Source organism: Clarias gariepinus, chromosome 17, assembly GCF_024256425.1.
Source record: "Clarias gariepinus isolate MV-2021 ecotype Netherlands chromosome 17, CGAR_prim_01v2, whole genome shotgun sequence".
In the NCBI taxonomy this organism is placed as follows: domain Eukaryota; kingdom Metazoa; phylum Chordata; class Actinopteri; order Siluriformes; family Clariidae; genus Clarias; species Clarias gariepinus.
In genome coordinates this window covers 18961935-18985046 of record NC_071116.1, presented here as the reverse complement: position 1 = coordinate 18985046, position 23112 = coordinate 18961935, and the positions used below count along the sequence as shown (strand labels likewise).

Sequence of the window (23112 nt, the reverse complement as noted above, 5' to 3'; positions counted from 1 at the left end):
GAAGAGGAGGAGGGTGCAAATGAGTAAATGCAGGGGAGGCATGAAAAGTAACCATATGCTTTTTAACAGTGAAGCTACACAAAACGAACAGAAAATAAAAAAAGAGTAGATGAGCATGGAATAAAACTGCTTAAGGGATTAGTAGATTTGATCAGAAACACAGCGGTACGTGTAAATGCACTGTTTGTATATGTGTGTTTCCCAAGTATGATGGTCATACTTGTAATTCTATGCATTTCAGCCCCCTCGGTACACCAGGGGGACAGCCAAAGAAAAGCATTCTTTAATCAGCAAACAAATTTGCCCAGGCAAACACAACTTTAGCTTAACTATGTCCCCATCTGTTACTTCAGCAGTGCCTCATTCATCAACTTTGAGGGATGTGAGTGATCAAAGTGACAACCATGACAAATGACTGCCATTAAAGTTTTCTTTTAGGCCTTGTGCAGTTCTAAAACAAACATCCCACTCAAATATCCAGACGACTTCTTCGTCCATGCATGTATGTGTGCATATACGTGTTTGTGTGTGGACGTGGACCGTCAGGCTCGGCTGTTTTCTCTCCAAGCCTCTGCCTCTGGGCCGAGCTGTCAGTAAGGAATTCCCTCCAGCTGCCGGCCTGAAATGGATGGCCATCACCCAACCACGGTTTTGGTTTTAATAGCAGTAAGCACAAACACTATAAATTTACGGCCGCAAGAGAGAGTTTTTGAATAGACGCTGGACACGGCCAGCACTATAATTTGTCTCTCTCGCTGCATCCGCCCGTCTCTGCGCTGGGGCAGCTGGTTGTACTCAGCGGCGTGGGCTGACATGCTACTTTGAAAGTGCAATCACTGCATTTATACAGCAGGGAGGACTCATAAATGTGTCCTGTGGTGGAATATACAACGCCATATTTCACTCCCCTTTCTCTGTTTAAGCCAGGTGAGTTATGGCCGTTGAGATGTGGAGCCATTAAAGGTGATATGATGTATGTTCTGCCTTGTTCTGAGAGCCATTCGTCAAGCCAGACAATAACCAAAATGGCTCCTATTCCTGGCCCTTCACTTTTTCCAACCTCGCTCTCCCGACCCATAGCTCAGCATGTCAGAGTTATTAATGACAGCTCGCTGTTATAACCTTCCGAAACAAAATAACTCAGGAAAGCCTGGGTTCATCCATTCTCTGGCTTATATAACTTTATCCAAATGTAGGCCATGGTTAGGTCTATAAACACACCTTAAGATCATTTATTGCATAAAGAATCTGTTTATTTTCAATCTAACACACAACACAGAACTAGTGTCACGGCTACATATAGGACACCTTGCCAGAAAGTGCAGAGGGACAATGGAGAAAATTTAGGAATTGCATAATTAGAACTACACACATGCATCTAGGAGATTAATTTAGCATTTCAACAAGGTTTGATGATATGCCAGGCCCTTTACAGGGTGGGACACATTCATTGGGGGAATGATTGTCCTAGTTCAGCAGAAGCTGAGGTCAATCGAGGAAATTTTTCATAGGTGCTAGAGCAGCTCAGTGACTTTGAATAATGCTCAACATGACAAAGTAATGCTTGTTCAGGTGAAAAACGACTTCTGCCGCCTTTCTGGGCCAAGCATAATCACATTCTGGGAAGCGGCGTTCAAGGCATTTTCTAAAATATCGTGCTGGTTCATATTCATATATTCATAGGGAGGAAATTAATTAGGGCCCAGACAGTTCAATCTAACTTCTCAAGTACAGCGATATGTCCTTATAAATGAGGGCAGTGATTTAAGAGGAACTTCTAGAGAAGGTTACAAATAATCTTTACCTTTTTGCTGTATAACATTTACAAAATGACAGTGGGGTACTATTTATTTTTTAGAAGACTTTTCTGTCAGATTTCAAAATGATTTAATGATTTTAAGTGGAGTATGTCTGTAATTCCAATTAACACACAATATTTAAATTTTTAATGATTAGGTTCATGTGATTCTTTAATTAAGGAGATTGAAATGAAAGATTATATTAAACTAAACTTGTAATTTTGTGTGAAATTTGTACAAATTATGATTCTTTTGTAATAATTTATGATTACATTAGAGATTTTTCTTTTGTTTTTTTTAACAATTTACTTTGCCCCGTCAGCACATATCCTTTAGCAACTGGTGGAGCTAGCAACTGAAGTTAGCAACTGAAATTAGCAGCAGTAAAAAATGTTTTATCTCTTAATAGGACTATGTAGCCAAAATGTGAGATATACATTGGATGTGTTGGTCAGTCCTGAGAAACTTCTGACCACTGTGTAGGGTGTACCATCCCTTGTAGTGCCCTTGATTAAGGATTAGAGAGGGATTTGGGATTAAGCCTGAAAGCTAGTTAGCTTTTTAGTTTGTGCTACCCATGAACAAAACAACATGGACAGTTTAGAGGCAATTTGGAACAACTTAGAAGCAATTACTAAGAAGACGGTGTTGTTTAGGATGACATAACATTATCAGATGTGTTTTCTTGCTGAAAGTGCTTATGTGAGTGGGTTTAAATTAAGCGATATTACACGAAGTTAAGTATTGTTGTGCGGGATATTATCACCGCTGTGATGCCATCAATACTAGAGCTGTGCCCTCGTGTCTGTGACCACATTACAGTCATGCTGATATTCAGCACATCAGAACTTGAGTGTTGAATAGCTTATATACAACAATTTCCCAAACCATTTATTATTAACAGATTATGCTTTCTTTTCTTTATTTATCCAGTCATTTTGCTTGTCCAACACACATCATTCTGTGACTGGCGGAACTAAATACCTGAACTTGGCAACGGTGGTGACAGTAAGTGACCGTACAGTTACTCTAATTAACACGGGTGAAAGTAGTTTTAAAGTATTACGGGTACTATGTAGCCAAAAGGTGAGGAAAATAAGCCATAGAGGGGAATATTTTAAGATAAAAATAAATATTTGTAACTATTATTTAACTTCAACAAGTGTAAACTCAATTCTATATTAAGTTGACGTTAATATTTTTCCTGTACTGTAAGTTAGTTAACTTTCATTATTAAGGGATGAGAATATTGCATTTAAAACTACAATTTTAATTATGGAGCTGTGATATTATAGGATATTAATCAAAATTTTATGAAATAGGTATCAACTACTACCTGATTTTTATAACCATAACACTAATGTTCATAAGTTTTTATAAGAGCTCCACTGAGTCATAGTGCAGTTTTACTTGCATAAGGAATATATAAAACCTTAAAGCATTTCATAGTGGATTCTCTGGGGAAACCAGATCTACAGAGTATCAGAAAGGGTACCCGGTATAAGCCATTAGCTAGGAACTCTTTACTTTATGAAGAAACCATGAATATTTTTTTCCAGGAATGCATCTGTTCAAATCCTAGTCTGCTTCTTCATGGAAACATTTTCTGATTCATTTCATCCATTCCACACTTGAGAAGCTCCAGCCCAAGTTTTCTTTCTGTTATGTAATTTGCCAACCTGTAGCTGTCAGATGTCAAGTCTGAGATGAATTATGAAGGCGGAACCTCATAACAATGATTTTGTTTGATGTGACAGGCCAGATAAAAATTGATTTACTTACACAATTATGGACTTTTAATTGGAGGCCTACAGCCGTCTTTACTTCAAAGCTCGTCAGCCAACGCCCGCCCTTCTCACTCATGTGCTAACTGACAGGTCCTGAGTGTCGCAATCCTTCCTCTTCTCCCAGAGTATCCATACCCATACTGTCTTAGGTCAGGGACACCATAGGTTGGGCATAAACCCTACCCAGAAATCAAGCTGCTGAGCTGGATTCACACAACACCTGTTGAAAGGCATTGGCTTTAACTCAGATGCTTTTTGTTTCATGCTTTGGCGCTATAAAAGTAGACAGATGCACTCAAAGACAGACATCTCTGGGTCCAGTTTCCTAGTCTCTGTGCAGAGGTGCACTTGACAAACTGTCGGCAGAACCCATATGGCACACTATGCGGAGGTTAAAATTGTGCTTAGTGCTAACAGATGGAGAGTGTGATGACACACTGACTGTGATGACACCCCGACTCCACTGCAGCATGTTCAAGACTCCAAATGGTACGGAGGGGCTGCTACGCACATGTATAACTAATTTCTATAGTAGATTTGTTCCCGAATGAAGATTGAAGGATAATAAAATGTGCAAAAATATGATGTGGACAGATAATAATGAAATAAAATGAGACAATGTCATCTGAGACATTCAAGGAAAATATAGCATGATCATCTGTAGAAATGCACTAATATATCAAAAAAGGCCAACTCTGCCCCTTAAAAAGAAGACAAAAATGAAAAGGAATCATACACTAATGGTGGTCATGCTCTCCAGTCCAGTGATTTTTATTGAATGGAAAAAGTCAATTTTACATTTAAGTATAGCCATAGCAAGCCTATATCTTAGCAAGATATAGGGAACATTGCCAATGTAGCAAAAAAAAAGTGCATATTACAAGTAATCTACTTGTTCTTAGCGATTATGTAAGATATTACATAAATTCCATTTTCCTTTTTCCATGCATGGAAGGTTAGGACATTATATTCAATTTTAGATTCCCTTAATTCTCTATTGACTTCTCCATTATAGCAGCTAATTTAGTGGGATTGATAAATGACAGGCACTGACTGAGCTTTAAGGGATTGTGAAGGTCAAGTGAGTTTTATGGATCTGCTGAGTATAAATGAGGGTTTCTAAATCAAAGACAGTTGGTCTTTAATTTCATTGTGCCTTTAAGCCATCAGTGATGATGGATATCTACACATCTCTCAACAACCACCATGCACTGACAACAGAGTGGATGAACAGGGAGTTATGCATCCTGTCTAAGGTTCTTATGACGTATCACAGCACGAGATGTCATGTTGTTTAACACGTGGCTTCAAACCTAAATTAACTGAATGTGTAACAAACAGCCAACTGGAAACTGTTTAAAATGGTGTCCAATCATGAAATCTGGAACAGGTCCACCTTCAAGCGTGACTGTTCAGTATGTTCTGTGAGAGTTCACTAAGACAGAATTGGAAAGTACAGCCACATCTGGCTTTGCTTTCCCTCAAAATCACGTAAGGATCAATAGTAATAGATTGTTCCAACACTGCCACCGCAGCGGAGGCTCAGAGAGAGTCAGAGACATTTGTTTTGTGCCCCAGGGTCCAGCAGTTGCCATCAATTTCCTTGTACCTTAACCGTTCCTAAAGAACTACTATGGATCCCTCGATCACTATAATGAGAACAGTGTTCCTACAGCAGAACATGACTGAGAGCTCGTATCAATCCGGATGATCAATGATACTTCAACGTGATTTCACCGGCTAAGGCAAAATGAAGTCATGATCCATATGGATTGGAATATAAACACATGGAACATATAAACATAGATAGATATCATAGCGGCATAGGAATCCAGCATTTTTTTTGTTGATTTTTATTGTTAACTTTTGAGTTTTTCCTCCAATCCTTACAAATCAACAGTTTGACTTAATATTAGCCTATTGCTTGGAGCACACTAGAGGTTAATTGGCAGTTTGATTATTACTAGAGGTGTACCATTTTTCTGCTTTTTTTTTCTAGTTTATCTTATAGGGTCTGGTATGAAAAATGCAATATTAATCTATTTGATCTACTCATGGCTGCCAGCCATAATTTTAAAATGAAAATATTAACCATAGTTTAGGTAGTGTAGTGTAGTGTAGAGATGTGGGTACTGACTTCTTTGATGTCATGTGTGAAAGATTCATATCCAGTGAACATAACGCTAAACTGCCATCCAGCATGTGTGTATTGATCTGCCGCCTCATTTGTTCTCAGGATCATTGATTTGTGAGCATCCTCTGAAAGTGTCATGTTTTATTTTTGGGAAAATACTCCAGAAGATCCAATGAATAAAAATCTATGGAAGAATCTGCCATTCTATTTGGATTCACTTGGATCAGTGAAGATGGATCTGTAAAAATGTTACTTTATCAATATTGTTTTATAATTTTCCAGGTGTAAGATCCAGCTGAAAAAAAACACACACATACATACATATATATATATATATATATATATATATATATATATATATATATATATATGCACATATATACACAGTAAGACTGTGGTGTGTCCTGAGAGGTGTTGTGTATAGTAAAACGTACTGTGGTGAAGCTTGTTAAGAGACAGTAAGGGCTCCATCGCAAATCAGCTACGGGTGAGGCGATAACCACCCTTGATGTCAGATGAAATTTCACACAACACAGCTCACACAATCAGATCTCTGCTCTGATGACTGGCGTATGCCAGCCAAATACATTCCCCACCCACTTGTACTGATAACCTGAACATAAGCAACACAATGCAGGTCTTTGTGTGTATGTCTGTGTGTCTTTTTCTGCATCCATGAGTTTGCCAAGTATGTTTTCATTTACTATGAATTATTGTACAACCTTCATTTATGTGTCATCATGTCTACATCTTGTCTGTGTCTGGGTGTGAAAGCAAACACAGTGGCATTAAGGCGATCTTGTTGTTTTAAATATTTAAGCGTTGATGTCATTATTGTGATGACAGATGAAGGAGTGGAGAGGAGGTGGACTGAAATCTAGAGCTAAGAGCTGATAAGTCCAACGCATACATGACTGGCAGTGTGGAGAGATTAAGCATAGCCAGGTGTGGGAAGATGAAAATAAACAGGATTTTCAGAAGCTATTAAGATGCCGGATATCTCTCTCTCTCTCTCTCTCTCTCTCTTTGTTTCTGTGTGTGTGTATGTGTGTGTGTGTGTATGCATGCTTGCCTACATTTTTCCCCCCTGCAAAAAAATCTGTAAAGACCTTAAACACGGTTTAACAAAATTACACCAAACCTTATTAAATTATGCCTCTTTATTTGACTATATAAAACGTGGTTGGTGATTGTAGCTGTCTTGGTTTGTTGAGAGGATTTGATGAAAATCCTAAGCAAATTAAATTTTGTTGGCAGGAATATGAGGAGGGTTCACATGAGAATACTCTCTGTGCCTTTAATTTCCAATTTATATTGGCATTTGGGGATTTTTTTGACATGTTAAGAGCACGCAAATAGAACGATTTCTATGTATTATTATGGATTAGTGAAATATTTTTCACACAGTCTTTTTTTGAGTTTGGATGAAAAACAGAGGTCTTGGAACCATTTCATTGGACAATAATAAATAAATGAAGTGAAATAAGGAAGTAAGAGCAGATATGCACTGTATGTCTTTTAGATGCTTTCAATATTCGGGAGTTATTTTAAAAGAATTAAAAACATGTCACTTCCATGTGCGTTCAGCAGCATATTCAACTGATGAAGTTCTCGATAATGTTGCCATGTATATTTGTCTACAGTATTATTACAGTATTTACTTTTTGAACCAATCTTTATTATTATTTCACTCTCTTGTTATTATTATGTGAGCTTTTCTCAGGGATTTAGTACAGATCATTTTTCTTTAACAGTCTTGTTCTGCTCACAGCAGCTCATTTATTTAAAGAACAGCCACCAAAGTGGCATTAAAGTGCCTCTGTGTGGGTATAATGGCCATCAGGTCCACTTATCCATCCACAAGATTTATTGACCTCACAACTGGGGACCTGTTTGACCACCGTCCACAACAGGAAACGGCAATCAGTCATTAACATGGTGACACATCTGTTGACGAGCAACTTCAAGGCGACCCATGAAACATCCCAAAGCAATTCCCTATTGTTTCTACCACACCCCCTCTCAGGCCCTTTCTCTTGCCGACCATTCGACTTTCCTCCCTCCTGCTGTCTTTTTATTCTCTCTTTCTTTTTCTCTCACCCCGGTCTCCTCCTCTCAGCTTGTTTCTCAAACTTTTCAACCCAACTGCACCGCCTTCACTCATCTGGATGACTGGATTGAAAACAACCCTAGTCGTAAATTATCCCTTTTTTCTTGTTTTTCTGTAAACAGTAACTAAAAATGGCAAGGGGTATGTGAAAAGAGATAAAGAAACATTTAATAAGTGTGAAAGAAGAATGAACATGTTCAGAAATAATAGATTGAGCATTCCATAGATTTGGTGGATCAGTGTTTCACTAGAGCAGTTTATATCTGAGGTCATGACCCCATGGAGGTCGTACTCTGGTAACATTCCCGCTGCGAATAAAGATTAAAAGCACAAACAATGTTGTGTCATGGAGAGAATGGTGAAGAGATTATAAATGGAAACTGTCTTTGCCATACAAAGTCAATCACATTTTGCCTTCAATCACAATCACTTTTCAGTCAATCACAAAAGTTAACAATTTTAAGATTAGGGTTAGGGAAGTACTTGCTGTCCAGGTTCTGCATTTATTAGTTTGATATTTCTTTTTTTTTTTTATATGTTCTGAAATTCAACAGAAATTTCAGAACATATTCAGAAATTCCTATCTTGTTCTTTAACATTATTTTGGATTATTTTATTTTTTGACTAGCTCAGTGGTTCTCAAAGTTGGGTCTAAGGGGGCCAAACCAGGTCTGTGATTTTTTTAAGTGGATGAAATAACAACCCATCATTATTATTTCCATGTTTTAAGCTTTTATATTAATATAATTTGGCCATATAAAACTGGCCACTTTAATTGAGCAGATTAAATCTAGACTTCATTTATAAGTAGGCTTAAACACTGATCAGCCATAATATCCACCACTAATAACACCACTGCCGTACACCAGGAACAACAATGATCACGAACTATACACCAGCAAACTGGAGAATCATAGACATCCAAGGCTTACTTATGCCACTGTGGACCTGTCTTGTACAATTCTACAAAAAAGCCAAAGCAGCACAATTTGCCAGAAAAAAAGTTAATGTTGGCCACAATAGAAGGCACCAGAACCAACAATGAACCTCAGCCAGCTGTGCATGTAATCTTGCAGAAAAAGAGCCCAAGGCCACCAACCCAGCCCACTTTATTACCCAGGGCACCCAAAGGATCCACAGTCAATGTCCTGGTGCCAGACACCAAAACATACCCCTGAAAGCCCGGCAATGCCACACCCAGAGGGTCCAGAGCTGACCCGGCAGCACAAGAATACCCAAAATGTGGTTTTAATGTTAAATGTTTTAATGTTATAGCTAACATTAAAAAAATATTTGATGCATCTAAATAATGTTTATTTACTAAACCTATTTATGAACTAAATATCTACTGAGGTACTGAAGTGTTTTTACAATTAAATGGATCCCTTGCTACAAAATGTTTGGGAACGCCTTGTCAAAGTATGTCATGTATGTCATAAGTATGTTAATGATCAGCAACATTGTAGAAACACACACACACAAACTAGAGAGACATGCTAGCCATCTGTGTCTGATCCGAAGAAAAGCAGTATAACAGTAAACACATTAGGGTGCATGCACTTCAGTGCAACCTAACCCCTGACCTTTCTGCTTGAGACTGTTGCCCGGCCAATCTTCTTATCACTTCACTGACCTAGGCTAACCTCATAGGGAGTCTGCAATGTCTGACAGGTCAGACATCAGTGTAGCGCCCCGAACACTACTGTCAAACATTATCTCATGTTCGTTAATTATCACTTAAAAGCAAATAATCTATGTTTCAACATCTACAAACAGCAAAGTAATATCATATAATAAAAACCAAAAATGTAAAAAAAAGTACACTAAAACATAAATTGGGTGATTTGACCAAGAATGAATAATCTTTGTCCCAGAAAATTAGAAAGAGAACTCCATCACGTCTACTTGCTGAATGGAGCTTATGCTCATGTGATACAGAATGGATCAGATGAGATGGCTAAAGGATTCAAAGCCTCTCCGGCTGTGACTATTTCAGGCTGCCACTAATAGCACTTGTCAGGCATAATTTTTAAGCTCTTTAACCAATTCATTGTGTAATTAGGTTAACAAAATTAGCTCATTGCCAAAGCAGTAAGGAGCAGCAATGCAATAAAGTTATTAACATTCCAGTTTTACAGACAGAACTATAGAGTCCTTCTTGTTTCATTACTGGATTTCTTTCAGTGCACAATTGATTCCAGAGGGCACTAGCAAATTACATTTAATTTACTTTAACAGAAATGTATAGAGCTAAAATAGGAGGCATGTTGAAGCATTGTTGTTTATAATTAAACCCTGATTTAAAAAATTGTCTGAAACAAAAGATTTTATATATATATATATATATATATATAAATGTATGGATATAGCTTCCAAAGCATTTGGCTGCATTTTACTGCTCTGGCTCTTTTTCTAAATTGGTTCTTTTGGCTCAAACTTATAGATCTATGATATAACAAATTGCTAGTCTCCAGTGTTGGTTTTAGATTTATAGCCTAATTTAAGTGTCGGCTTGGAGAGATATCCCCTTTGCAGAGGATTTGTGTAGGATTTTTTTCCCCTGAATCGTGCGCCCTCTGTCTCTGTCTCTCCTCCGCTACCTCAGCTACATCATTATTGCTGCTCTGTGGATCCTAAAGCAGGTAGGATCTCATTTATCAGGCACAAGTGCGCGGAGAGGCTGATCTATAATGGCATTTGAAGAGCCTTGCTGTCACTCTCGTGCCATAATGAACATGGATATGACAAAAGACCGATAGGTGGGGCGATAGCCGAGAGCTCCGCCCCGTTTAGCCCCTCCCCCGAGCTCATTAGCGATGCAGCGTGCTCTGATTGGTCGGCGGCTCGCGGACTTGGATGGTCCTCCTCGCGTTTCGTTTACTTGAATTACACAAGACGGAACAGGAGCGCGTCGGAGAGCTGAGGATCGCAGAACTGAGCGCATCGTGTGCTGTGGGGTTGTTTTTTTTCGGTTCTTGTTGCTGTTTCTTTCCGTGACTCTGAGTTGTGGATTTGGTTGTGATTTTCCGACTAACAGTCTTAAATAGCATCAAGTCAACCACTGTCTCGAAAAAAAATAGTTTTTTTTTTTATTATTTTGCGGTGTGGATGATCTGCTGCTTGTCGGAGCGGAACTATGAACGGCTTTGGAGTAAACATTCACCTGTAAAAGCGCTGCGTGTAGAAAAATCAGTCTCTCGGACATTTGTGCTGTGGATTATTTAAAAGGAAAGAAAGAAAAGGTGCGCCATGGGCGTAAAAGCCAGCCAGTGAGTTTGTACTGTATGAAGATGTTGTGTTGTGTGTGATCGTTCCCGCAGCGCTCCTCGGCTCAGCCTCGCACCCAATGCACCACACTCTGAGTGGATCTAGAGTTTCCGCTTTATACAGCCCGACCTCCGACAGTCAGCACGGTAGCTTCACTTTCAGAAAGCTCGCTGGAATTAAGGACACGTCCACCGCTTTGTTAAAGCCCTCGGATCCTATCCGTCAGGCCAAGCGTCTCCCCATTAAAGTAGTGAAGATGCTGACCACGCACTCGGGCCACTTGCTCCACCCGGAGTACCTGCAGCCCCTGACATCTGCCCCCGTCAGCATCGAGGTATGATCCATAGCTATACTACACTACATTATGCACTGTACTAGACACGGACGGCGTTAATCATTTTATTATAATTTAAAGGCTTGTATTTACTGCGTAAATATGTTTCATTCCATTATTCTCTGTCGTACGCACTACCTCACTCACTTCTTTCCAGACTATATAGTCTAGTATATCCTCCATTAGTCACTTCGCTGTGCAGTATCCATTTGTCATTTACAGTCTTCAGATTATATGACATAAGTATAAGCCTAAAATTAGACTAAAAAAACTTTTAGTAAAAAATGTGCAAAATAGCATAACCCGACACTCAAAAGCATCATTAACTGCATTACGTTTTGTATTAATACAGTCGTAAAATACACCTGAACAATAATAAAAATGTTTCAACTATATTTGTTTATTATTATTATTATTATTATTATTATTATTATTGTTAGTAGTAGTAGTTATTAGAATTATTATTTTAGCCTATAATTGATTTTGTGGTGCTAAAATGTTTTTCTGTATAGTGTATATATAAACTATATTTTTCCTTTATTACAATTCACTTATTTTACTATTAGAATAGCTAGATTATGTATTTATCTAACATATTAAGATTATGTATGTAGCTGTTTTATTTTATTATATTTATTTATTTATTTTTCATTTAGGAGCAATTAAAATAACTCGTACATCTTTCAAATAAAATCCTTACACAAGTACACAGGCATAATTACTGCCGGCATAATTATGAAAGTAAATAAGTAAATATTTGTCTTTATATATCTTTTTGCTTTACATTATCGTAACCAATGTACTGCGCATCATGTTAAAATTAAGATAATCATACATATAATTATTATTATGATTATTATTATATATTTTTTTATTATTCATTGCCTTTCACTAAAATTATTATTATTATTTTTTTTTATCACAGCTGGATGCTAAAAAGAGTCCACTGGCCCTCTTGGCTCAGACTTGTTCTCAGATAGGTAAACCAGATCCTCCATCCTCATCCAAACTGGCCTCCATTACATCTAGCGGACTGGGTGAAAAAGAAGGCTCATCTCGCTCTTCTTCCTCATCCCTGAAACTTGCAGACCAGCGGCCTTCGTCAGATGACAAGTCCAGTTTCAAGCCTTACTCTAAAACAGGCTCAGACAGCCAGAGGGATGGGAGTATGAGCAACAGCAGCAGTAACAAGCCCGGCTTTTGTCTTCCTGTGGGTGGAGGTAGTGGTGGAAGTAACACACCGAGCTGTCAGCCACACCATACACGTACTGTTTCTCCAAGTTCCAGAGTGGGTTCACCTTCACAGACGCAAGCTCACAGACACGCTCTTTCACCTAGCACCCTGCGATCCAGTGGACACTCACAGACTGCAAATGGGGATTCAAAACACATAGAAGTGGTACTCTCTGACAGTGGCAGCAACCCGAAAAAGGAGGCAGAGTCAAGTAAGCCCGGTCTGGACAGTCCCCAGCTGGCCAACTCTAGCCATGCCAGAGCAAGTGCCAACTCCAGTAGCTCAAGCTCTGAAAGCAGCCCCATTAATGAGGGCAAATCGGACCCACAACCATCTCAGCCTGGAGGACTTGGGCCTGTTTCTATTTCCCCCTTCAAATCTAGTCACCCTGTCTTCCCCCTTCCATCATCCAGCATGGGCTACCATGGTTCTATAGTGGGCACCTATGCTGGCTATCCTGGTCAGTTTGTTCATGGCTTAGACCCCACCAAGTCCAGCCTTGGAAGTGCTGGCGTAGGGGTTGCAGGCAAACATCCTAGCTCAAGCCCACTGACTGGTGCATCCCCACCTTCATTTATGCAGAGTTTGTGTCGGGACCCGTACTGTTTAAGCTACCCAAATGCACCTCACCTGGGTGGCAACTGTGGCACGTGTGTTCACGACCCCTCATCTTCCCTAAAATCTGGCTTCCCCTTGGTTTACCCCCCTCAACCTCCATTGCACTCACTCCACCAGAGCTCATTGTCTTCCAGCATCACACCATCACTGTCTCATCCACTATACACATATGGCTTCATGCTGCCCAATGAACCTCTACCACATGCGTGCAATTGGGTCTCAGCCAGTGGGCCATGCGATAAGCGCTTTGCCACCTCCGAAGAGCTATTAGCCCACCTGCGAACACACACCTCACTGCCAGGCGTAGATGGAAAGCTACTTTCCACTTACCCTTCATCCTCCTCTTCATGTCACCTCCATCTGCCTCCCCAGAGTAGTCCAGCCTCTCTTCCTGCTTCCTTCTCACTTAGGGCACCGCCGAGTTTGGGCTTGGCTCGATACCATCCTTACAGTAAAATGCCACTGCCCACAGCACCAACACTTCCCATACACTCTTTACCAACCTCCGCACCCTATTACTCTCACTATGCCCTCTACAGTCAGAGACTGGGATCTGCCTCAGCCCTTGGCTACCAGTGAAATGGACTCCATTGCTTCAGAGTTCTAGAGCCAGAACAAGCAGCGCACTTGCATGATGACTGCTAGGACATCCTGCTTGGGATTTCACTCCGTCTCCAGTTTCCTAAAAATGGGAAAAGGAAAGTGAATTGAACATAAAAGGTGGACAAAAAAGCAATCCGTGGACTCCCTAACAGATAAAAGTATGGGTGTTCCAGGGTGCATGCAAGCTTGAGACTGTGAGACTGAAGCGCCAATGCAGTTTTCGAACAGAATTGTATTTATTTTTTAACAAGCGCTTGGCTTTTACCAGTTTATAATCCAAAACAGTTTACTTTCAAAAAATACCAAGTTCATCTATTCATTTCACTCAATTTAACTGTTCTTCTTTGTACACACTATGCTGCAAATCTTAAGCTTCAGACGTTTTCTTTCCTTTCATAAATCTGTCCTGTCTGACTCTGCCGGTTTATTGTGTCTGTTCGGTATGAATGTGCATGTCCTTCTAGCCTTTCTAAATGCTTATTTTTTATTTTCAACAGCTTACCAATAAATGACTTAAAGAGCTGTAATATTTTTTGTAAAGTGTTGAAATTACTAGGCTGGTTAAGGTGCCACTTCAATGAAAAAACATGAAAAAAAATATGATGGCAGAGCTGTCCAACTTTGGAGTTATAATTTTGTTAAATAAATCAAATGGTTATATTTAAACTCCATGCTTTTGTATTTTTTTTTCATTCCTCTTTCACAGTCATATTTATCCTGTCTGTGACCAATCTTCTATGTTAAAAATGCTCTACAGTGTATTTGCTATTTATATTTTCTATACTGTTTATTTTTATAAATAAGTAGTATATCTAGGACGATGGTATTTTTTATTTTGTTTTAGCATTACTAGAAGCCACAGTAAAATCTTATCAGCTGTATGTTAGATGGGTCTAGACCTATCTTTTCAAGGCAGGTCTCTGAAGACCATATCAGGAAGTGCGATATCTATCAACTTACGTGAGCGTATTTTCCCTTTGCCCTGGATTATCTAGTTCTGCCTCATGTCATGACGCCCTGATTAAATGGTCTAGTTAGAACAAGGTTAAAAAAACATGGATCTGAATCAAAAACAGGTAATAAAAATACATATACAAATTTCATCACACATCAATTTCCTAGAATTTTCTTTTTAAGATCTAAACTAATCAAGCTAACTGCCTATCATTAAGCTTTTTTTATGCGACAATACTTACAGGTCTGTAATTAAAATTTCACTTGTCTGTTACACCCTATGCTTTTGTATTTGAATACAAAGTTACAAGTATGGTACACTGTCTTACTGCAGGCCACGCAACTGATTTCTGCTTCTTTATGCTGGAGTGTGTCATCAGAATATTTTAGGTGTGGTACAGTTAACAGCCTTTATGTTTGTTCGTAATTATTACAGCAAATACTACAATCCCTCCTCTGTTGTCTTTTTGTCCAGTACCAAGTTTTTCCCTTTCATGTTGCTTAATATAACAGCGCATGTCAACTGACATATCTGCAACTGAGTTATAGTTATGCAAACATTTGCCTTAGAGGTTATTGTTCCCAATGTACTTTTACAGTATCTGTTCTTACACGCTATTTTTCGCTTCCCATTCTTTCGTGAGTGTAATAATTAATCCTCCAGGAGTGCCATGCTGCGGACATTTCAATTAAATTTAATTACACTGAGTCATTTTCGCTACTATGAATCACACTTTTGTAATTAACAGATTAACTTTGCGGTGTAAGCCGCCTGTATTCCCTAAGGAAAGCCGCCTGGCCTTTCAGGTTTTAAAGAGGAGCTGTAGACGTTTCTGCCCAGGCATGTTTGTGTGTTTTAGGTCCTTTTTCATCATCTGAAAAATAATCTGTGCTTTTAACTGCCTGCACGGGTCAGGTCTGCTGTGCAGCCTGTAATAGTGGAGTATAGTGAGGGTAAAATAAGAAATGATGGTGGTGTCTGAGGCCACCACTGGGCAGATGACAGACGAGGGCTAGTGATTAATGAGGCCTTTGGCGTGACTCTTCCATCACCCTGCAAGTCTTCGGCATTTCTTAGACTCAGCCGAGATTCAACTAGTGAATCTTATCGGTTTGACTGGTCCCTGGTCCCAGGTCCCATGTCGTCTTTGATAAGAGAAGGAAAGGTTTAAAATTGTTCCACTGATTCTGTTACGCTGGTTTTTAGACAACATTATCCCACTGCCATGGCTGACGTTGGCAGTTTGATTGGCAACAATATTATTACATAGCCTTGTAAAGAACCACAACAGGGCCTGTCAGGTCAGTATCTGTATATCATCACTCACACATACTGGCAGCAAGCTTGCAAGGTTACAGTGCCTGGGCCCCTCAAGGCTCAGAATCTGGTTACAGTCTTATCCAGACTGATCTGGGACCACTCTGGGAGGTGCTGCTTACTTAATGCAATCGACTGCGAAGCATCCAACACCGATCCTGCCTCAGTAAAGGCATCATATCAGTTTTAGCCAGGTAACCTGAGATGTCGCCTAAGCTCATTTTTCCTTGACATTCTGCAAATCTCTGTTTGTGATGCTGAGTGAAGGAACAGATCCACTTGGCTGAACATGAGTGGACATATTTGCCAGGCAAGCAGGTCACTTTACTCACCACAAGTGATCGGCCTGTCAAGCGAACTAACATACCACAGTGACATCTCAAAAAAAAAAAAAAAAAAAAAGGTCAAGGCATATCCACTGTACTACACATATCATTATAATTGTTGCTGTTAGCTTACTTATTCTTCTAACCTTCTGTGGCTTGGGTGTATGTCATTCATTCCAGGCTTTCATTTAGGTAAAAGTGAACTCACAAAACAAATCTGAGCTAACATGACGTGTCCATTGATGACTGTCAGTCCTAAATGAATAAAAGGTGTGGTAGATGAAATTTCCAGAGCAGAGGTCTGCTCTCGAGGGAAAGATGAATGGTGGCGCCATTTTCCATTTTGCTGTAGCTCGTCCATCACATTGTCATCTGATCCATCTTCCCTTTCTTCCTCTTTCGCTTCTCATCAATCACTCTGTCCATCTCTCTTTCCTCCCCAGCTCCCAGCAATGGCAGGAATCAACACCCACACTCTATTTCTGTCAACCCTGCTGCTCATACTGTGGAGATATATCACTGCATGCCCAGGGCAGAGACACAAGATGGACTACTTTGTCTCTGTGGAGCCTTACAGTGTTATTAGTTACTGGTAAAAGCCCTGCATGGACACATATTCGTAAACAGAGATGGGTTAAACTCATAAACACCCAGAGTCACGAGGTTCCTATACATTTATTGGTTATGAGTCCTTCTCCCATGATAAGCGTAAAATGGGAAATGACGGTGGTGTCTCAGGGTAGAAGACTGACAGCAACTAATGATTAATGATGACTGAGTTGGAGTCACTGTTTCATTAGGCTGCAAGTGTTCATCATTTCTTTTGCTCAACTGAGATCTGGACACAACACTTTTTAGATCTGGGAACACCCTTTAGCCTCATATGATTCTTTTTTAACCCGCTGGATGGATCACACCGAAATTTGACAATATATGAAATCCTGGTGGCAACACAGCTTTGAAGAAGAGCAGATCAAGGTCAGAGTGTTGGTTATGACATTTACTCCATGCCCTCATTAAAACTGATCAAACAAATCCTTTCCGACCATCTAAGTCTATAATGGTATTTTTGCAGTAAAGTGCCCTAATGCCAAAGTAAATTACAATGCCCCGTACATGTTGGCGTAAAAAAGCAGCTTCTTCCACAATTCTCCCATTCCCCTCCAGCGGTCTTCTGACACGCAACAAAACATACAGGCTTGGCCTCGACGGCCTACAAAAGGGCAATGGCAATTATGGCCAACCGCTAATGTGCACAGCCCCAGCTGGTTTAGATCTGCCTGCACTCGGAGGGAACGCTGCTGACTTGTCAGCTTGTATGCGTCACGCGCAAGACTTTCGTGGAGAAACGTGCTTTGGCAGCGTCACGGCTAACCGACTGGGCCTTGATTCGTCTCGCAGTCTCGTTCGAACATTCCTCATGGTATATTTGGCCTTTTTTTTCATGGACGTAACTGAGCCCAGATGCTTGTGCTGACCCGAATCAGCGCCGCTCCCTTTGGTTTGGAGGTTGTTCTTCAATCAAATTGTTCGCAGCACGTATGCTTGTGTTTTTTGGAGGAAGTACGGGCAATGATTTCATTGTATTTTTCCTGTCTAATGAGTGACTGCATTAGTGACACAGCAGTGAGTAATAACAGTTATACCAGGTGACAACTTGTGTGGATGAGAGAAATAAAATAATCCTTTTAAATATTAGGTGAGATTTGTTAAAAAACACAAGATGACATAATTACAATGTTAGTAACTTTTTAATTTTTTTTAAAACAATGACTAATCATAGGTTTGCATATATCAATGTTTACTCTGCTGTCAGCAGTTATTAGAATGATATGAATGGTCTGACTTGCTCTCTCTCTTTTTCGCTCACTCTCTCTCTTGCTCTCCCCCTTTCTCTGTAGCCTTTTGGTAAGAAAAGAGCTCCTTTCAGAGGAAAAAAAGATGGCAGGAGTAATGCAAAGAGAGGAAGCAGACGTGATTCTCCAAATACAGTCATTAAAGGGGAAATGTGTTTTTCAAACTGTCAAGATGATTAATGACTGAGTGCGAAGCAGCACAAATGCTCTTGTTTAGTCTGACTGGCAGACACGATCCTGTCCATTGATTTATGGCAGGCCCTGTGTGTGTGGCACTGCTGTGGTTTGAACAGCAGGAAGGTGGGGTCTTAGCACACTGCGGTAAAATAACAGAATAGAACCGAGCCCGAGAGCAGGAGAGAGAGAAAGAGAGAGAGAGAGAGAGAGAGAGAGAGTAAACTGCATTGTGTTTGCTTTTGCCCTTGGTGAAATTGCAGCTCATTAAACAAGAAAATACAAAATTGCTCTGTCAGTTCATGTGCCACAGTAAATCAGCTTCAGTTTTAAGTAATTTAGTTAATGTCCATACATGCTTGCACAATTTAGTAGATATTCATCTTTTCTTTTAACATCTGTAAGTGGTGTCACATTTCATCAACTCAGTCCACACATCATGCATAAGGGACTATACTTCATTTTTTTTCTTGTAATCCACATAGATTAGCCCTACAAATATACCAATATTAACACTTGAACCTAAAAAAAAAAAACCTTACATCACCATCGTTTTCTTCTCTCTCAGGTTGCTCCAGCCTTTTGACCTCATACTCTGCACAAATGAAGGTGTCTGATTCAATCAGCTTGTGGAAAAGCTTGCAGTAGGGGAGCTTGCTGCAAGGGAGGAAAAAGGAAAAGAAAAATAAATAGGAATTACACTCACTTTTCATGTTACGATTTGTCGTCAAAGACTTTTATTTACAAATCCTTGCATTCTTTCCTGCCCTCCTGACTCCACATGATCTATTAACATGCTTTGCAAGATTCACGAGAATAATTATGGCTGTTAAGTTACAGTGGTAGAACTTCATCAAACAACCACAACATTGTTTGTCAAATGTGAAGTCGTTCATGTCAGAGATTTAATATATTTAAAAAAAAACTGAATATGATTTTGGATGACAAAAACAACAACCTTACTGACAGGAAAAAGGGAAACCCAAACCTCTAAGCTATGTAAGGACACCAAACAGGGAGATTTATTCTTTGGAGAAGAGAAGAAGCCATATTTCACATGACAACTGAGGACCTACTGGTCTGAAATAGGCTTTTGAAACCCTCCTAGGACTTGCAGTCTATTTCTTATTTCTTTATCCTGCTCATGAGGACTTTCTCAAAATACAAAGAACTCTCTATAGCTTCCAGTTTAAACCCAATTCCCAGGCCCTGTAAATCTGGAAATCAAGTGAAAACCAGGCAGAGCTCATCTGGAACAAGTTACATATAGAAGACAAGCGGAGAAATTAAGGAAGATAAATGAAAGGAGAAAGAGAATGGTTATGCTTAGTTTCTTAGAAATGCACCAGAAATTTGGATTCCTGTTTTTTTATTTTTCATGTGTGTATTAAGTTTGCAGCCTGAGGCAGGACCAAAAACAGAATAAATGGGATTTGAGCTGATCACTCAGTGGATGGATGGCTAACTGGATGGATGATGTCAGAGACTGAACAGACAGCTGATGCAGATGGATTGATGACTGAATGAAAGAGTGAATGGTCGTCAAAAGAATGAGCAAAAGAAGGAAAGCAGGAGCAACAGAAGCTTGTGGGATATGCACCTCCCGTGCCAGCAGTGTGGCCCAGCTGTATGCACAGGGGGGCTACAGTCCCTGCTTCAACATGTCAGAGGCCGTGATTAATGACCTGGAGGCCTTGCTCTTTCCCCCCTTAACCTCCCCAAAAACACCCACCTATATGCACCCACCTCAGCAGTCCCACTGCACTACTCCCCATCAGCCTAATGCACACAGGCAGATTGACATGACATGAAAGCCCTTAGTGCTCCTGGCAAAACACATACATACACAGAGCAAGCATTTACGTCCTTAGTGACATTTAAGATAATTAACCAACAATATTAAACAGAATGTAATATTCCATAAACCATTTCGAAATATATCCTCATCTAAAAAAGAAAGAAAGAAAAAAACAGCAAGTTCGTTTGATGACTTGTTTTAGGTAGGCCTGTGTGTGCAATGTGTGTGTGTGTGTGTGCGCGTGCGTGTGTGTTTGCTCTAGCTTCAGATGTGCTGAGCGAGAGGAACGAGAAAAGGCGCCTGCATGTGCGCTAGTTCCCAGCCTGTCAGAGGGCTGTCGGCCTGTGATTTATGGCCACGAGACTCCAACCTGTCTTCACTGCCAGTTCAGTATTGTTACAACTGACAGCTAATGAGGCTAGACATGCTTTCAAGCCGAGCACTTAACAGAGCCTCAATCTCCTCCAGTCACGGGTCCATTATGTTCTCTCTCTCTTTCTCTCTCTGTCTGAGCTCTGCTATCCTCAGAGGAGGCGATGCCACTGAATGCCGAACCAAGGAGCAGCCCTGCATCGTCAAGGTTCTGATTTGCTGAAAGAAGATTTAAAAAAAGAGAAGCTCTGAGCATCCGTAGACAAGTTGAAAAAAATGGATTAAAAATCTAAAAAAAATCCTGATTATTTTATTCAACTGGAAGATGAAAATCTCTAAACTTTTTTAAATAATGTGTCAGCTGTGTACCAAGTTTTAACAGCTCAGCCTGTGTTTTGGCAGCTGGTAGCTGGTCAGAACAAGCTGGATATTTCAGCAATGCAATCACTTTGTGACTCTGAAAGGAGCAAAGCAGAAATACAATCTGGGGTGATACGTCAGAATAGATTCGGCTGATCGTACATTACGAGTGAATTTGCACTGCTTAGCAAATGGCAAGCTGGAGTTTATTTTTGCTTTTCTTTTCTTTTTAACGGTTGTACCTACAACCTAGGTTGTATGTGTCACTTTTGTTATTCACATTTCATGTCTCAATTAGTAAAGGGGAAGCAAAAAGAAACTCTCCTTTCAGCAAAAATGTCACCTTTCCATTGGGCCTGTGTGAATTTATGCTTAATTCTAAGGTTAGGATATGGTCTTATTATGGAAACGTCAGTCTATATGTTATATAACAGTGTTCTGGGCTGCTAGAAGAGTTTTTATTCTCTCTCTTTCTCTTTCTCTCTCACTCACTTTCTTTCTCTATAATCACTATCAGAGGCACTGGCAACTCTCCCACCTTTAACCCCAGTTCCTTGTCAGCCATGATTAATGGCAGCTCGGCCCAGTGCAGCTTGCGTTGCCGCTTTCAGCATTGTTCCCTGGACACATAATGAACTCTGACAGGACTTTTCTTCTCCCCTTACTTTCCTTTTCTTTCACACTTTCACGGGCTTGTTACAGAATGTACGCTGGCAACAGCGACACCTCCACCGGAGGCTCTGTGAGATTCAACAGTAATTAGAACTGAAAAAGTGAATGTTACCTAAATGTTATGGAAATGCTCTGAAAATGTTTAACACACATTCGGACATACTGCTCAGGCAGTCAAAGTTAAATGCTAAAGTTTAGCACGGTGCTTGCGGTGCTTTTCTCTCGCAATTCTCTGCAAGCTTGGTGTCTTTTGAGTTTGACTTTTCAGTCTGTATTTACACCCAATGTGTATACTAATTTATTTATATATTGTCCCTGCCCCATTTTAGTCAGGAGACTAGCATTAAGTTGTTTAAAATGTCAGCACTGGTGTTGTGACGCTAAACACGGTTCATCTCTGAGGGCGTGTTGTCTACACAGCGCCACAGTTTAATCTCTGGCGCTCTCTGTTGGCCAACAATTGGTAGTACAACCTAAAAATTGTCCCACAATTTGAATTTCTTAAACCTCTTTAATGCTTCAGTACTAAAACAAAATTTTGTTAAAGGTTTTCTAGCAGAATCACACCAAAGTCTGGATGTTGCAACCATCAGCTGCACACATCAGAAAGAAAACCTAATTTTGCATGCAGTGAATTCATCCTATTATAGTTAAATAAATAAATCAAAGGTTTAGAACTCATCGACTTAAGGTGTCAGAGGTAAGATGCAGTTTTTGAAATGAAGTCACAGATAGTTAGGAGATTTCAGCACTTATGGTCAGGAACATGTGATCCCCGTACTTCAGTGGGCCCACTCACTCACCATCTATATGGTTTTTCCCCTATATTCAGGGTCATGGGGGGCCAGGAGCCTATCCCAGGAAGAGTGCCAATCTATCACAGGGCACACACACATACACTCACTCACACACACAAACTATGGGCAATTTGGGAATTCTAGTGAGCCTAACCTGCAGGTATTTGGACTGTGGGAGGAAACAGGAGTACCCGAAGGTAATCCACCAAGCACAGGGAGAACATGCAAACTTCATGCACATAGAAACGGAAATCAAGTCTGGCTGAGAACCGAACCCGGACCCTGGAGGTGCAAGGCGACAGTGCTGACTACTACCACCATGCCACCTGTCAGTGGGCCACGAAATCTATATCACATTTTAAATTTGGAATTTCAAAAAATTTTCTCGAAAACTTTTTTTAAGGCCAAGATTGTGTTTTTTTTAGGTTTACATATCTTTCACCTTTTTGTACGATAACCTTTAACAAGGGGATTCAGATCTGTAAAATAAAACTAAATTTAAAATCAATTGTCATTTACTTTAACAGACCTATAATCAAGGTTTACATGAATGCACTTTGCAAAGCCTTCTTGAAAGTCAGCTCTCGTTGCTTCTTTAG

General features: G+C 40.0%; 1 protein-coding gene across 1 annotated transcript; it reads left to right on the top strand.

Moving 5' to 3' along the window:
• Window positions 1–10733: 10733 nt before the first annotated feature.
• LOC128545353 (zinc finger protein 703-like) lies at window positions 10734–14552 on the top strand. The gene is made up of 2 exons (XM_053515532.1): window positions 10734–11431; window positions 12357–14552. The coding sequence occupies exons 1-2, from the start codon at window positions 11177–11179 to the stop codon at window positions 13860–13862; spliced, it is 1761 nt and encodes a 586-aa protein (XP_053371507.1). The 5' UTR covers window positions 10734–11176; the 3' UTR covers window positions 13863–14552.
• The last annotated feature ends 8560 nt before the right edge of the window (window positions 14553–23112 follow it).

Coding starts and splice junctions, on each gene's coding strand:
- LOC128545353 (XM_053515532.1), top strand. CDS start 11,177: ATGCACCACACTCTGAGTGGATCTAGAGTTTCCGCTTTATACAGCCCG. Junction 11,432..12,356: donor CTGCCCCCGTCAGCATCGAG/GTATGATCCATA, acceptor TTTTTATCACAG/CTGGATGCTAAAAAGAGTCC.